The sequence below is a fragment of the Phalacrocorax carbo genome, chromosome 13 (genome assembly GCF_963921805.1).
Source record: "Phalacrocorax carbo chromosome 13, bPhaCar2.1, whole genome shotgun sequence".
Taxonomy (NCBI): Eukaryota; Metazoa; Chordata; class Aves; order Suliformes; family Phalacrocoracidae; genus Phalacrocorax; species Phalacrocorax carbo.
In genome coordinates this window covers 12098991-12114309 of record NC_087525.1, presented here as the reverse complement: position 1 = coordinate 12114309, position 15319 = coordinate 12098991, and the positions used below count along the sequence as shown (strand labels likewise).

Sequence of the window (15319 nt, the reverse complement as noted above, 5' to 3'; positions counted from 1 at the left end):
AGATCAGTCGGTTCTTACTAGATGTCAGCATTTGTCGTCATCACAGCTAATTTCTCTGCAGGAGTCAAGTATTTTTTTTAATTGCTGGTGGGGAGCAAAGAAAGCTCCGTAGTCCCATTGAACGATGTGAGCTAGGGTGTTGACTCCAATTCATGTATGTCTATCATTCCCAGTAGTCCTTCAGTATTACAAGATTTACGGCAGCCATTGGATGACCTGCATTAATTTTGAACACATAACTGTCTCGTTGTGCTTTGTCTTTTGATCTTAGAGCAGGACTGTCCCCAAAAATACTTGTGTTTTCAAAGTCTCAGTGATGGGAGTCTCTGCTAGAAAAGTTCAGTGTCTGGATATGGATTTGTCCAAGTCGTCATTCAAACTTTGGGCCAATGTTTGTTTGCGTGTTTCAGATGCGCGGACTGTGAATATCTTCAGGTGGCCGGGGGGGCAACGATGACGATGATGATGACTTAGTTCCACATTTTCAGGCTGATGCTCCACAAGGGAGTGGCTAAGGCCAGAGGTTTGCTGTAAGATAAGCGCCTTACGGTCACAATGCCATCTGGTCAGCCCCTGAAAGCATTATCAGAGAAATCAGGTCATTGTGTGCCTATGAGAGATCCTAAAGTGAACATGACTTGTCTGTCTTCTGCAGCCTGACACCATCGCAAGAATCTCTGTAGTCACAAGAAGCTGTCATACCAAGCCCAGCTTCTGTCAGAGACTCACACTGCATCCAGGATGTCAGTTCAAGAGCTGGTTAGTCCCAGCTGGCAGTACAGCACAGGTGCTCACGGGTGATGATTTGAAGCTTATATAGGAGGCGTTCAAGCCCAAGCATTCAAAAGTTCAGTGCACACAGAAATGCCGGTTCAATGGATGGTTGTGATTAACTGCCCACTAGGCACTTGTACAATCTCTTAACTATATTAATGCCTACACGCATTTGTGATAAGTGTAGCACAGTCAAAGCACCTAAAGTACCCTGACTAATAGGATCTCCAAGTCCAAAAGCTAAACAGCAGCAGGGTTTCCCTCACCTAACAGGTAAGATGGCACTTAGAACTTAGTGAATAAGAGGGGGTTTCTGCTGGGTTGTGTGATGTTGTTTGGTCATCAGCACCGATCTCAAACTCGGGGTGGGGAAAAGATGCATTCCTGAGGCTGCGTTTGGTTAGTCTGTAGCCAATACAGCTTGCCTGGTCTCTGAAAATCAAATCTCTCTAGCATGCTTTTAAAATCAGCTCCCAAAACTGAAGTGCACTGGAAAACGCTGCCTTTGCTAAGTGGGTTCTCAAGACAAAACTTCTGGTTGCATGGTTGCACGGTCAGTGCCAGCTGTGTGGCACGTTCACTAAGCAATGCTAAAACCTGTTTGCATCCCAGAATTTTCCCTGAGAGATCAATATGCCTGGGAAGAAAGGTGTTTTCATACAAAAAAAAAGTGTGAAGACGTCCATCTGTTTACAAAGGTTATCAGAGAAACAGTGAGATGGTTGAAAATGAGATTCTGAATGAGATGGGATAATGCAGCAGTTGGCCACAAGTCCCTCTTTAAAACATTCTTTTCGACTCGCTGGCTTTCCAGTTGTTAACTTTTCATTACTTAGGAAACAATAAATGTTGGCAATTGTCACTGGGCTCTTACCTTGCAGTTGTTTGAATATACCAGGATTAAACTATTCAGCGTTATCCTTTGACTTAGTTAAATATATACTAATACTGCTGCTTTCTGCTGCAAAAATCTTCAGGTGAGTTGTTGATGAAAAGCGAGATTAAAAGAAAATCTGAGCTGAAGTTATGTCTAGGAAAGCGCTATGTGCATGGGTGACCTTAACCTTGTAAGCTCCACCTTCGATGATCTTTGAAAGGAACTCCCCTAGATTGCCACCAATTTAAGTCAAGACTGAACAGCTTTGAAAACAGACCCTTAAGTCTGAGAAGTGAAGTCAACCTGCTCTTCATAATTTTATTATAAAATGTGCTTTGCACCTTTTTCTATTCCTATTTGCACCTTTTTCTATTGAACAAAACACTCTCTCTACTTGCTTCCCCAACTTTCTTTCCATGCTTTCTTCTGCTCCTAGACATGATTTTAAAATTTTTGAGGCCAAGTTGTCTTCTTTGGCTGTTCTCACTGACCAGAAAAGTCATCTTTTGTCTCTTCACGTGATGGCCCCCCACCGTTCTTTGTCTATGAGGGATCTTATCTCAGAGAAATTTTTCTGCTGTCTGAGTTTCCTCAAGTTTTTCTCCTTGTGCCAAACTACTTTAATTTGACTCCATGAATGACTACTATAATTTGACTCTATGAGACTGACTGGAGCGCACATTGCCAAAAAGATGTGGTATAAAATGGTGCTGCATTCCATTTGTTGTTTCCAGGCGTTATTTTTTGTACCAAGGACAATTTCAGTTACAGGATTTGAGCATCTCTGTTTCAAGGCACCATATAATCATCTTAAAGTCACAGTGTGAGTAGGGATATTTGTCATTTAATTTGTATTTCAGCCTGCACTGCCATTACATTGGATCATGTAATCTCAGCAGATGTGGAAGTCTGTTCCCAGATATTTTATTAATTCCTTAAATTAACATCTGTCATTGAGATTCTTGCCATATAGTTCTATTGATTTATTTTATTGACAGGTTGTTGTAAAATAAAATAAGTACAGTACTTTGAGATAAAGTACTTGAAGGTGTGGGACGAGACAGTAAGGGCACAGTGCTCATAGGTAGAGCTAGCAGGCATGAAGAGCCAACATCTGGGCTCTAGCCAGATTAAACTACTTGTTTTGAAAACCAACATACACACAAGCCTATTGACTGTAGAAATCTCTCCAGGCAAAGGACATAGTTGCTGGAAAGTGTATGTGGAAATAGACGGACAGTCCCACGTGGATTTGAGGTAAGGTAAATTACCTCAAAGCTGAGTATTTAGGCCTCTTGTTATAGATAGAAAATTTGTTGAAATATACCTTCTTTTCTAGGTTAAGGACAAGCACTGCTTTGCTGTAAGGCTGCCTGGGTACCCAGATTTCCGCTTGTTACAGCAAGCAAAGACAACCGCTGCAGTATGCCCCGGCCAGTTGGATCTCCCAGGTCCTAACAAGGTAAGTACCTTGGCACTTAGTCTGGTTTGAGAGCTGCCGAGTTGTGGGATTCCCTTCTGAGGATGGTTAAGGCACACGCCTGCATTCCCGACAAGAGAGATCACATGAACACCCATGTGCAACCACGGTGCCACGTATTTACCTGAGTAAAATCCAGGGACTGCACCAGCCCCTGTGGCTGAAGTGCTGGTGTGGTCTAGCGCTGATCTCTCGTGAGGGGTTTAGTTCACCTGTAGACTTCGTGTTCGTGCCATTCTTCTACCGAACGGCTGAGTTTGGTTATACAAGGTAGTGAAAGGAGCATGTTTAATTTTCATACATCCCCTGGTTCAACTAGCCATATTGCTGCCTTGTAAGCAGGGCATGTGTACAGGGATGTTCCTGGCGTGCACGCCAGCCAGAAGATTTATGGGGAGAACACAAGCATTTCCTTGCTCTGCCTTGACAAGTCTTGCTATTTTTCTGAGCCACACCGAGTAAACTATAAAATCTTGATTCATTCGTTATTCACACACAAACTCTGAGTTACGTGTACAATTTTTACAGGCAAAACAATGAACAATACTATTTTTTCCATATGTAACTTGGACTGTCTCTCTGCTGCTAAATGGCATCCTTCACACAGATCTGCGTCATGCTCCATGGCATCACATCTGTCAGAGATCACGCAGCTGAAGTGAATGTAGGCTTTCTAAACATACCTGGATATTTTAGGGACTATTTGTTCTTTTTCTATCCCTGTGAAAACAAAATGAGTGATATGTAGCTTCCAAAGAAGCGAGGTTACTGAGTTGTAAATGAATTTTGTAGTGGCCTTTAAAAGCCTCTAAGCTAGTAAAATGGCTTAGCAGGAACTTTAATTACTTAGCAGCTGTGGCAAATGTTCTCCTTTCCCCAGTTACCTGCAGCACCGTTTTTGCAACCACTGTAAGACACTCTTTGGCAGACTACAACCAGCAGGGGCCGTATCTGAGATGAAGCACTTGGGGAGTTACTTCTTTTTCCCAGGAATTCCCCAATCCTTCTCTGCTGCTGCCCACAGTAACCGGCAATAACTCATGATAAATCATGCAGGCAAGTGCTCTGGGATTTTTGTTTTGCAGGCTAGCGTTTTTTTCTGAGGGGATGAAAGCACTGCCTCTTTCCCTATCTGGAAAAAAAAGCAAAACAAAAAAAACCCACCACAGTTTGTTGGGAAGCACTTTGACATCTATTTGAAAGTCACTGTGGAAATGCTAAAATTGCTAGATGTTTGGTGTCTGCTCTCCCTCTGTTTTCCTCCCGTTATCATTTCTTAGTTCCTTTGGACATCACGGCTGTGGTTCCCTCATGACAGTGTTGTATAAAAATGTAGCATGGCATTAAATGTATTGTGGTATGCAAAATAGCAGGGCTGTCTGACCACACAGAATGGCATTGTTCAGTTTTTAAGACCACTTTGGTCCTAAGGAGCCCTGGGTACTTATTCCTAGACCATTGCCTTGGAGTGTTTGCTCTGCTACCTGGGCAGTGCAGTGAGTCATTTCACACAGTTTGTGCTTAGCAGAAGTGCTATCAGAAGTCCAATGAACTGGGGCCCAGAGAAAACAAAAATGGGTTTTATTTAGGTATATGTGTGAAGTTTGGCATTTAAAATACTCCCCCAGCAAGAGAAGATTCTGGTCTGACTCAACCATGTCAGGCCATTTAAGGAGTTAGGGACGGGAAAATCTGACATGATTTTGTCCCTTGTGAAATGCTGACCGTACACACCTTCAAAACTTGGTCTCAGTCTGTGCATGATTAAACAATTGAGTGAGTAATTCCTCCTTCAAGGTCTGTCTTGTAACCTCACGACAACACTTTGCTAGCGGTTACTGGAACAAGACTTCTGAGTTCCTTCTAGCTTTTCATGGCAGTGGGAGTGAACACAGTTAGCCGTTCTTACTGCAGGTAGACTTCCAGTTTTGGTTCATTTTTTTTTTAAAAAGCTCTCACCCTCAGATTTGGTTATGATTATAAAGTGCATTTTCAGAGGTATGAGATTGTGTCTGTATATGATCGTGTACCTGTTCTCTTAGAAAGCCTTGCTGTCTAGTTGGAAAACATGAGAAGTTTCTTACTATATTTATTGCTTTGTATGTCAAGTGTGTATGGGGTACAAGAAAATAACCTGAAAGAAATTTAAAGCCTGACATGAGGCTGTTACATACATCTAGAGATGTGAGTACATATCCCGTGTTGAGCAGTGGGACTACTCCAAAACAGCTGGGAGCAGAAGAGCTATGATTATTCAGGGACGTATTTTCTTTCTGTTAATTTATTCAGGAATCCATCAGTGTCTGACAGTGTGATGTGATGTCTAGGGGAGGGAAGCTGTGTGACACCTCATGCGCCGCTGCCCTCCTGCCAGAGGTTTCTGCGTAACCGTGCTTGACCAGGTGCATCCAGGCTGTGGCAGCACTTCGTCAGAGGGGCGATGGGGGAGGTGCTCGCCAAGAGACAAAAGGTCATCCCGAAGGATGGCAGAGACTAGCTTTGCTCTGGATCAGATATGAGATCAGGCTGTGAGGTGGGAGGGTATGTGCAGAGGGAGGCATGTGTGATACGGATGGGAGACTGCAGAGCTGGAAGAAGGTTTGTGATCTTGATTCCTCTGGCTTTCCTGCTTATTCTGAATGAAGTCACCCCCTTCTCTCTTTCCTCTGCTGCTTCCATTGCAACAAAGAGCGTGCTCACTCCTCCCAAATGGCTGGAGCAGGAGGTTCTTCCGGAAAGAATCAATACAGAGGGATGGAATACAGCGTTTTTCTCCCTGGCATTCCCCCTGGAATTTTCAGTTTCTTTGTGGAATAATATTAACCACAATATTTATGTTAAAAATGAAAACATTTCAAATCAGAATAAAATTTTACTGCAAGATGAACATTTTTCAAAGGAAGAAGATGAAAATGTTTAAGGTCAAAACCTGATTTCTGTATTAGAAAAACTGCTGATGAATAGAAATTTTTACTGATCCTAATAATTAAGATATTTTGTCAAAGCCCAAGACAAAAGTTGCTAATCTTAATGTGTGAATCTTGGTTTATAAGCTCTTCAATTTATTTGTAGACACAAGGGAACAAAAGTAAATCACGTACAGTCTAAAAGTGTATGCAATTTTTTAAAATGACGAATAAGCCAGGAAAATGCCTTCCAACACTGAGAAGTAACCAAGTACCAGAAAACCTAGCCCTTGAAAGGAAATTAAGCCTTCTGGTTATACGGCGTTTGCCAAGATTTTCTGCGTCAAGGAGGAAGATAATGTGCTACATCTTGCCTGAAGAAACTGCAGTTTGTGTGCAAGCTTTAATTATTTGTTTGCCCAAACTTTGTCCCAAAATTTCGGAAGCAGCCAGACGTGTTGGGTGCTTCATTTCTTGTTATCCAATTTAGACACTCCAAGAAGGCTCAAGTTGACATAATGCTTGTGGTCAGATGCTTGTAGTCACCTCTCTAAATCTTGGTTTTCCTTTCCATGAATGAGGAATGTTTTTCTTCTTCTATTTGTGGGCAGTATCTTCCCGAATCAGTTGAGTTACCAGTTTTCTTCATGGTATGTGTTTTATCAGACAAGATATAAGGAAGAAATGTTTTACTATGAGGGTGATGAAGCCCTGGCCCAGGTTGCCCAGAGAGGTGGGAGATGCCCCATCCCTGGAAACATTGAGGGTCAGGTTGGACGGGGCTCTGAGCGACCTGATCTATTGAAGATGTCCCTGCTCACTGCAGGGGGGCTGGACTAGATGGGCTCTGAAGGTCCCTTCCAACCCAAACCATTCTGTGGGTCTATCCAGGGTTTTACCATTCTCCTCTATACTGCTGAGGCTTAGCCCAGCTGCTCAGTGGAGCTGCAATATAAAAAAGGGTGTGTAGACACCTGAGTTACAACTCGTGTTCTTTAAACTGTTCAAACCAAACAGTACAGTATTGCTTTCAGCTTTCTATTACTGACCTGAGAGACGTTTATAAATTTGACCAAGATCATTAATGATCACATCACTATCTTTTGATTATTTTAATGTTAATTTAATGATCCTGGGCTGATTACTTATAGGCTGTCTGTGCTAGAGATGAAAACTGAACTTAGACTCCCCGTGAGTTGGAACTGTAATGAGCTAATTTTCCTTTCAGATGTAAAAGTGTTAAACTCATTCAATTAATAACAAGAGCATAACACAGTGAGAGGGAGAAAGGGGTGTTTATTGGCTTGCATCTGATTCTTACAGGACTATGAAAAATTCCAAGTCATTTAAAAAAATTTGCATATCCCAAGCGATGGGAGTGGGCTGTGGAGAGATGCATGAACTCTTTTATATTTGTTCTGGCAACGGGGAGGATCAGAGCTTGGTGGTCATGGCCAGGGGCTCAAAGCATGCGTCTCTGATTAGATTTAACCGCCAAAAACACGGGACTGTTGCTCTTCTGCTGTTCCTACTGTGCAATCATATTGTGAGCCTGCTTCCCTCTTGTAGATGGTAATTCAAGACATAGAGATAGTGACGGATGGTGAAGACATCTGAGGGACTTCAGGCACTTCTCTCCTGCCATCAGGCTGGCTCAGTTTCCTGCAGATCCCTCAGCAGTTCCCACAGTATCTCTCAGCAGCCAGACAGAAGCTACGGTGCTGTGCTAGGAAAATGCAAAGGATGGCTTGCGTAGAATTCTTCACCACCAAAAGCAGTCGTCTGAAATGGTTAGCAAGAGCTGTTCCTGGATTTTTGCCATCATTTGTACTCTGTAGTAATGGAAGTTGGTGGAGAGTGATGATGTGGCCAAGTATAAATCATCTCTCAGTCCTTTGGGGGAGATTTTCAGGGGGAGGAATGATGTGGTTTAGACAGGGGAGAGTGGTTTGTTCCTGTTTTGTTTTGTTTGTGGTGTGAACTGCACATTTAACTCTCGACTCGCTGCTTCTACTGACTCAGCTCTGCGGAAACAAAAAGCACTATAACCCCCCAAGGTCCCAGCCAGAGAGCAAATGTCCAAGCAACTCGTGCATTTGTTACATTTACTCTACCTTAGCATGTCCTGCTGCTCTTAAGATATTTGGGGAACAGCTTGGGCAAATTCTTGCTTGCACCATGCTGTGGGACTTGCTGGCGAACTGACCCTTTGGTGTGCAAGGAGCAGCCCAGCAGTGGTTACAGCCATGTCAAATGCAGGGTTGTTAGGGTGCCTGTCTTACCTGCGGTGTATGTCGCAGGCCCACCCTGCTGCCCTTCCTTTGCTTTCAAAGCTAAATAAGAGCTTTCCTATCACATTCAAAGGTGTTAGAATAGGGAGAGTTTTGCAAAGGTTCTTGAAAATGGCTGTGGCTCCCCTTCGCTCCTCCGTGGCTATTGCATCGAGCAATTCTGTGTGAATTGCTCTATGCGGAACGCTTCCAGGTACGGATGGTAACTCCCACAGCCCCTCTTAGCGTGGGATTTAGAGAGGGGAGGCCAGAGTGTAATCTGGGCTCTTAACACACATGCTGAGGTTTATATAGCGTGCAATGCTTTTTATGTTGCATTTATTTACACACAAAAATGTTCACACAAAAAAAGCTGAACATTCCTCTCCCAGGTAACGCTTAATGTCGTATGCACCCAGAATTGGAGGGCGATCATAGGAAAAAGAGTAGCTTGGGCTGTTGTTATACGAATGTGAACTTGATTACTTATCAATATTGTCCAGAGCCTAGAGCAGAGGGGGTTTAACTCAGGTGGAAGCAGGCAAAATCTAAAGACTGTACATAGTTAGTATAAAGCAAAGCGGGACAGTGGAAGATAATTTAAGCTCTGTTATTTCTCTAGTTTTATTTTTCTCTCTATTTTTAAATTGCAAATGTGTGTAAGCATCTGAAAACTGATTGAAATGCAACTCATGAAAACCTTACATTTATATTCCAAGCAGGCATTCCCCAGGTAAGCAGCTCTAATGTGATTGCCCTGAGGAGGAAGGGCCACCCACCATGTAGAAAGAGAAATTTATCTCTGTGCCAGCTCAGTCTCTGCCCTCTCTGCTCAGCCTGCCAGCGCGGGTGGCAGTGAGCGCGGCCGGCTTGCTGGTGACCGAGCAGGGGCACTTGCTCGTTGCCGGCTGTGAACAGGCCTCCTCCCACCCCTCAACAGGGCAAACCCTGAGCTCGTATTGGTATTGCTGCGTAGCATGAGGGGCTGTGGTCCTGTGGCATTTTATGTGCTGTTTTAGTGTCAGCATCTGTTGCCAATTCTAGTCTGGCCTACATTTTAGGTTGAGCTTTGGGACTGGTCTCAAGAATAGCTGTCTTGGTGGGGCCCGCGATTCCCATACTCAGGGATGTGGCAACAGAAAAAGGGCAGCTCTCGGTTCTGGTGGAAGCCCATTTCTTGTCAGCCATACGTGGTTAAGGAAGACTGCTACTCTTAGCCTTAAATTGGGGTCTAGGGCTAAGAAAAGCAAACATGTTTGGGCCCAGGTTTTTCCAAGATTCTCGAAGGCTCAGAGAATAAGAGGGCAGGAGCTGGAAGGGGCTTGTGTGTGTTAGATTTGTGTCTGGCCCCTGTGCCCTGGAAAGTTCTGGTTTCGGTTTGGGGTATGGGTTTGTGCTGGGGGAAGAGAAGCCTCCATGGCTCAGGGCATCCCAGGGAGCTTCACAACACACAAACCAGCAGTTATAACCGTGCTTCACTGGTACCGGTACACCCAAGCTGTGGCCAGAAGGGGTGGTCTGCAAAAATATCCATTGCATTATTGTAGCATCCTTCAACATTTAAACTTTTATTTTATAAAAATTCAGGTTGAGTAACAAACTCTGGCAGATATTGCTAAGCAGTGACCCAAACCCAGAACTTTTGGAAATGGAAATATTGGATCTTTCTAGATTTGTTTTCATACCGAATAGTAAACAAGCAGAACACCCTGGGAAATGAATTGGTTCAGATCAGATGGGTATATTTCATTCTTGTTTTGTTTCTTGCTACTCAGTATGCTAAAAATATATTAAATAGAAAGTTTCTTCTACATAGAGAGAGGGATCCTTCCATTCCATAAAACTGTTGGGACAGAATATATTGCTCTCCTGAAACCCCCCTCCTGTCCCTTTTCTTCCTGAGGAGAAAAATTTGTCAAAATCAGCCTGGCTCCATGAGCTGTATTAGCTTTGATCAAAGCATGTTTTCCTGACAGAAAAAAATACTCTGTCAGAGTGTTGCTGTGTTAGGTATGTATCTGTGCATAGACACACATTAGCTAGGTTTTCAAACTCTAAGGGGATTAAGAGCTCAGACTTGTTGAAATTCAGGAGGAGTGAGACATTTTGCTTCCTTGGAGATGCAGGCCCCAGAGATTTAGATCCCCAGGGGATGCAACGATGGGAACAGACAGCTATTAACTTTGACAAGAGCTCTCCATCACTTTTTCTAGAAAAATACTCTGCAGAAACAAGTGTGGTGGTAGTTCTGGATTGTGGAGGCAGGTGAGGGCATTTAGGTGCTATTTATGTTTCCTTCTGGGTGCTATCCAGGTGTATTTCTATGATTTTTATCAGTGGTTTAATATTACTGTTGACAGTGGTGGCATGGTTAAATCTGTAACAGGGATTACATCTAAATCCATCTTCTATATGTGTATCCCCTCCCACACAATTTTCAGCTTTGGATCCCCGTATCGTGAATTTAAATGCACTAAAAATACATTTGTTTTTCTCAGTTGCCTGCTACAGGTTCCCCTGAGCTTTACAGGCCGCTGCTGAAGTCACACGTTGGTTCGACGTGGAGCCTTTGCAAATACTGCTCTACAAGAACAGTCATACGGAGTCACACCAAAGGTCTGGTCTTGTAGGAGGCGGTTAGAAAAAGATCAAGATGACAAAGAGCCTTCCCCTGGTTCAACTTTTGAGCTTCTGGCTCATGGTAATTTAGTGCCTTATTGAGCCAGGGTCTGCATCAATATCATCACATTTGCTAGTCACCAATTAACCTAATCTTTATTAATTTATCTAATCCATTTTGGAGCCTTTTTAGGCTTTTTCTCTCTGTACTGTTCTCTGGCAAGTTCCACAATGGATGATGAGGTTGTTAAAGTTGTGCAATATTGTGCACAAGAGTTTTACTTCTACGCTTCTGGGAGCCTTACAGTTCAGCTGTTCTGCAGGCAGGCAAAGGTGCCCTCCCAGCAGCACCGTAGGGCCAGGGAAAACTGGAGGTGCAGAAATGCCCTGTCCGCAGCACGGGAGCATCGCAGCGTTGCGTCTGCAGCAAGACTTCTCTCCTGCAGCCTCCTCCGGCATTCGTTCACCCCGCAGTTTCAGCAACTGGTGGATAAGGTACGCTACAAATATGTGGCAGGATCTAACTGCCAGCTCCTTCTGTAGGAAAAATATATAGAAACTGCCGAGCCTGTCCCTCCCCTGTGTGTTTGATGACAGCTCTCCCGGGAGTGCTGCCCACCTTTAGCTCTGCACCCTGCAGGCAGGTGCTGGGAAGGGAGACTGTAGGGTTATGTCTAGGGAACGCTTATCTCCTCTCTTCCAAAACCTTAGCAAATGATGTTAAAACACGTGGATGAATTAGGGAGCCAAAAGTCTCCACTGTTGCCCGGTCTGAAGCAGGTTCCTGGCTCTGCACTTGCTCTCTGTGTCTCAGGCCTGTTCTCGGGGAGCGGTGGTTGCCTGCCCGCAGCCCGGGACGCTGCAGGGCGTGCAGCATCTCGCAGAGCTACATGGGACCCCTGCACTCAGCGTGGCCGAGAGGTCCCCCTGTAGCAGGAATGGCCTGCAGCCTGAGAAGGCCCCAGGGGGTTGGCAGCGCCGTGGGGTCCTCCTGCAGCGAGCTCTGGGCCAGCAGCAGCTCTGCTGGAGCCCCGCGTGTGGGGAGAGGCTACCGGGGCGCTGGTGGCTGCACCCATCTCACCAGCACCCCGCTGCGTGCAGCCAGCGCCAGCGTCAAGGGTCTTTGCCAGGAAGAAAGCGTAGCTTCTGTGACATTTTAAAGCATTGCAATGGAGAACTCTTCACTGATTAATTTCTCTAGACATTGCTTTAACACAGGCTGTTAATTAAAAAACTGAAGACTCCATTCTATGATTAACATATCCTTAAAGGGCAAGTGCTTTGCCTCAGGTCAAATTTAAACAGCTAAGCCACTATGTAAACATCTTCTTGATTGGAAGCTAAGTATTACCACTGATGAACTTCCTTTTAAGCAGCAAAAAGCTTTGTCTGTGAACAACTTCCCAGAGTGGCTGATTTTTTTAACCCTGTAATTTATTGGATGCTATATATTTTAAATTGGCACAAGCACCTTTAATGTGCAGAAAACCAAAACAAGCAATGAAAAAAAGCTAGTTTTTTATTGTGCTGGTGGTTAAACACACTTTTTAGTACGCTGATTAAAAATTACCTGCTGAATGCTTTCAGGAATTCATGCAGTTTAAGGATTAAATGATCAGGCCAGCTCATGAAAAGAACAATTTGACTTCCACTTTAGGTATGCAATTTTGTGCATTTTTTGCTATCATAAATGTGATTGTTTCCTTTAAAGCAGTAACAATCACATTAGTATTTGCTGCGAATGTTAGATTTTCGTCCTTTGTAATTTCTCAAGGTTACCAAAGCTAAAATAAACAACTTTTAGCTCTCAAAAATAGAGGACTGGTAGAGAGAGGCTTAGAGAATTAAAGATAGACTTCAGAAAGAAAACAACTTTCTACTTCACCTTCTCTCTGACTTGTGTGTTGTACGGACAGCACAAATACAGTACTATCAGCAGAGCCTATGAGAGTTAGACTGATTCCTCCAAATCTTGTCTCAGAAATGAGTCCCACAGCTCCCTGCAAAGTAATTGGTCTAATTAGGTGGTAGGAAGAAGCTTCTTTAAATTCCTCAGAAATTAAGACGTGTCATCCGCTTAACATCTTAGCATCTGTTACTGCCTCTTGCACATTTCTCTACTACATCAGTCTGAAGGATACTTCCCTGGACCTTTCAGAGAGAGAAAAAAAAAAAAAAAAAGAAACAAAAAACCAAACAACCCCAAGCTCTTGAAACAGAGAAGAAATTGGCCCTTTCTTCAGTGGGATGAAGCATGTAAGGCATTTCACCCCCTCCTTATTTCTCAGTTTGGTGCACGTTTGCCTGGGTGAGTACGATAATCACTTTGTTAAGTAAAAATATAGGAAGATACAGCATAACCTTAAATCCTGTAGTAATCCTTACTGATGTGGTAATGTTGTCCTGAAGTATTTTCCTTGGCAACCAATCCTTGTGCAAATGTTACCCTCTGTGTTTATATATTTGGAGTTTTGTTGCAAATGGGCTATTTTGAATCTCTAACATTCCCGCAGTAGAATGACAACTAATCTGTTGTTTCTTGTTTTTTTTTAACTTTGTTTGCTGTTGTCTGGCAGCAAGTAAGTAACAATTTAATTATGGCTTAATTGCTCATGCAGTAGGCATAATTTTAAGAAAGAATGTGCTTAGAATACTGGGTAAGGTACCGAGGCAGTGGGACAGTTTCAGACTTGCTTGTGTGCAGTTGGGGAGAGGCGTACAGTCATTGCAACCTTTTCAGGTTAATTTTGCAATGAAGGTGTCTGGAACTGATTGAGAATTTTTTAGAGATATCTTGCTACCTGATTTGTTTCTGTTGTTGGTTTGTTTTGGTGGGTTTTTCCCCCCCGCCACATGCTCTATTTGCTGCTCTGTGAATACTGGCACAGTGGCATGTAGAAGTAATTTTATTGAAAATATCTGTACAGATACAGTTCTGAAAGTCCATTGCAGCAACTGGGTATGTTACGCACTCAGAGTATTCCCAAAACAGCTCATGTTTACCGAGAGTCAGGTAACAAAGCCAAATAACTGCCACTTACAAAATGCTTTTCTTTGGCTTCTGTTTTAATTGCAGTTCAGGCAAATTATGCTCCCTATTTCTTTGATAATGGAGCCAGAAGTACAAACGGGAACATGGCACTTCTCAGCCTTTCGGAGGACACACCTGTTGGTCAGTATTAAAATTAGTATGTTTAGATCGTGAAACTGGAGCTGCTTGCTTTTTTGATTAGCAACACATATTTTGTTGTAGGTTATTGTTATACACTGTGGTCTTACATGTTTTTCTCCCAAGCTTTTAATTGGCCTCAGTTTAAAATGCCATGTTTTAATTGTAGCTGTAATTTAAAAGACGAATTTTAGCTCCCCTTTACTTGGTCCACCAGTCTATTCACAGCATCACAGCACAGACCTTTGGGGTCAGAAATAAATTCATGGTGGTGAGGGACTTCCTACCAATTCTGTAAATGCTTAAGAGAAGACAGCCTAGTTGCTAGTAATTTTATCAACCTTGGTAAAAGCACGCTGTACACTGAAGAGGAAAGGAGGCATGATTTTCTTTAAACAGTTATCACATTTTTCATGTTTATGGTACAAATGGTAGAAAATGTTTCTACTTGGAGTGAAAATTGCTTTGTCTAAATAACTGATGTGGTTTTAAAAGGTTTAGTTTTGTTTTATTGAAAATTCAAAAATTGATAGGTTTTTCAGCTTTCAGCATTTTGAGGCAGGTCTATTTATGCTTCTTTTAACTGTAGTTTCATTAAGGAAAAAATAAATAAGAACAGAAAGGTGATTTATAATCAATATTTTCCATGGGGGAAGAATAATTTCCTAACATTTAAAAGATTTTCTGTTAAATATATTTCAGTGATGAACACCACCTTTTCTTCAAACAGTGCACTGAGGTTTTGTTTAGGATTCGCCCATTTGTCTGTAGCCTTTACAGGCTAAATCAGAAGAGTATTAAGCTATTGCATATTAAGTACCAGAGCACCCATTTATTAGCTGCCTCGTGCATAGAGGAGAGAGATGGCTGTATGGAGAGGTGCACCCAAAACCCCCCCTTGCAGGCTCGCAGGGCGCTTGGGCAGCTGGGGGAGGCGAGGGTGATGGAAGGATCCAGAGGGCACAGTCTCCTCTGGAAGACTGACGCTGCCACCTTTGCCTTCCTAAACATGACCGGAGTCGCTCACTGCTTTGGGAAGCAGCTGCCTGGGGTTTGCTCAGTCTTCATTTCTGGTCCAGTGGTGTCAAGGCCAGCCAAGGTCTACGGCAGGCATGCTAAGGGGTGGGGAGAGGGTGACTGGGAAGCCGTGACTTCTCCTTTGCCTGCTCAGCCAGAGAGGAGGAGGGGGAGAAGGCAGCGCGTAGCGTAGAAGTGACACATCTA

At 43.4% G+C, this 15319-nt stretch overlaps 1 protein-coding gene across 1 annotated transcript in view; it reads left to right on the top strand.

Annotated features, from left to right (window-relative positions):
• Positions 1-12748: 12748 nt before the first annotated feature.
• Positions 12749-15319, top strand: part of CDHR1 (cadherin related family member 1) — a 48893-nt gene continuing 46322 nt past the window's right edge. The window contains exons 1-2 of the mRNA XM_009512786.2: positions 12749-13234; positions 14003-14098. Of these exons, the coding sequence (XP_009511081.2) occupies positions 13174-13234; positions 14003-14098 (157 nt within the window). The 5' untranslated portion in view covers positions 12749-13173. The remainder of the gene's footprint in view (positions 13235-14002; positions 14099-15319) is intronic.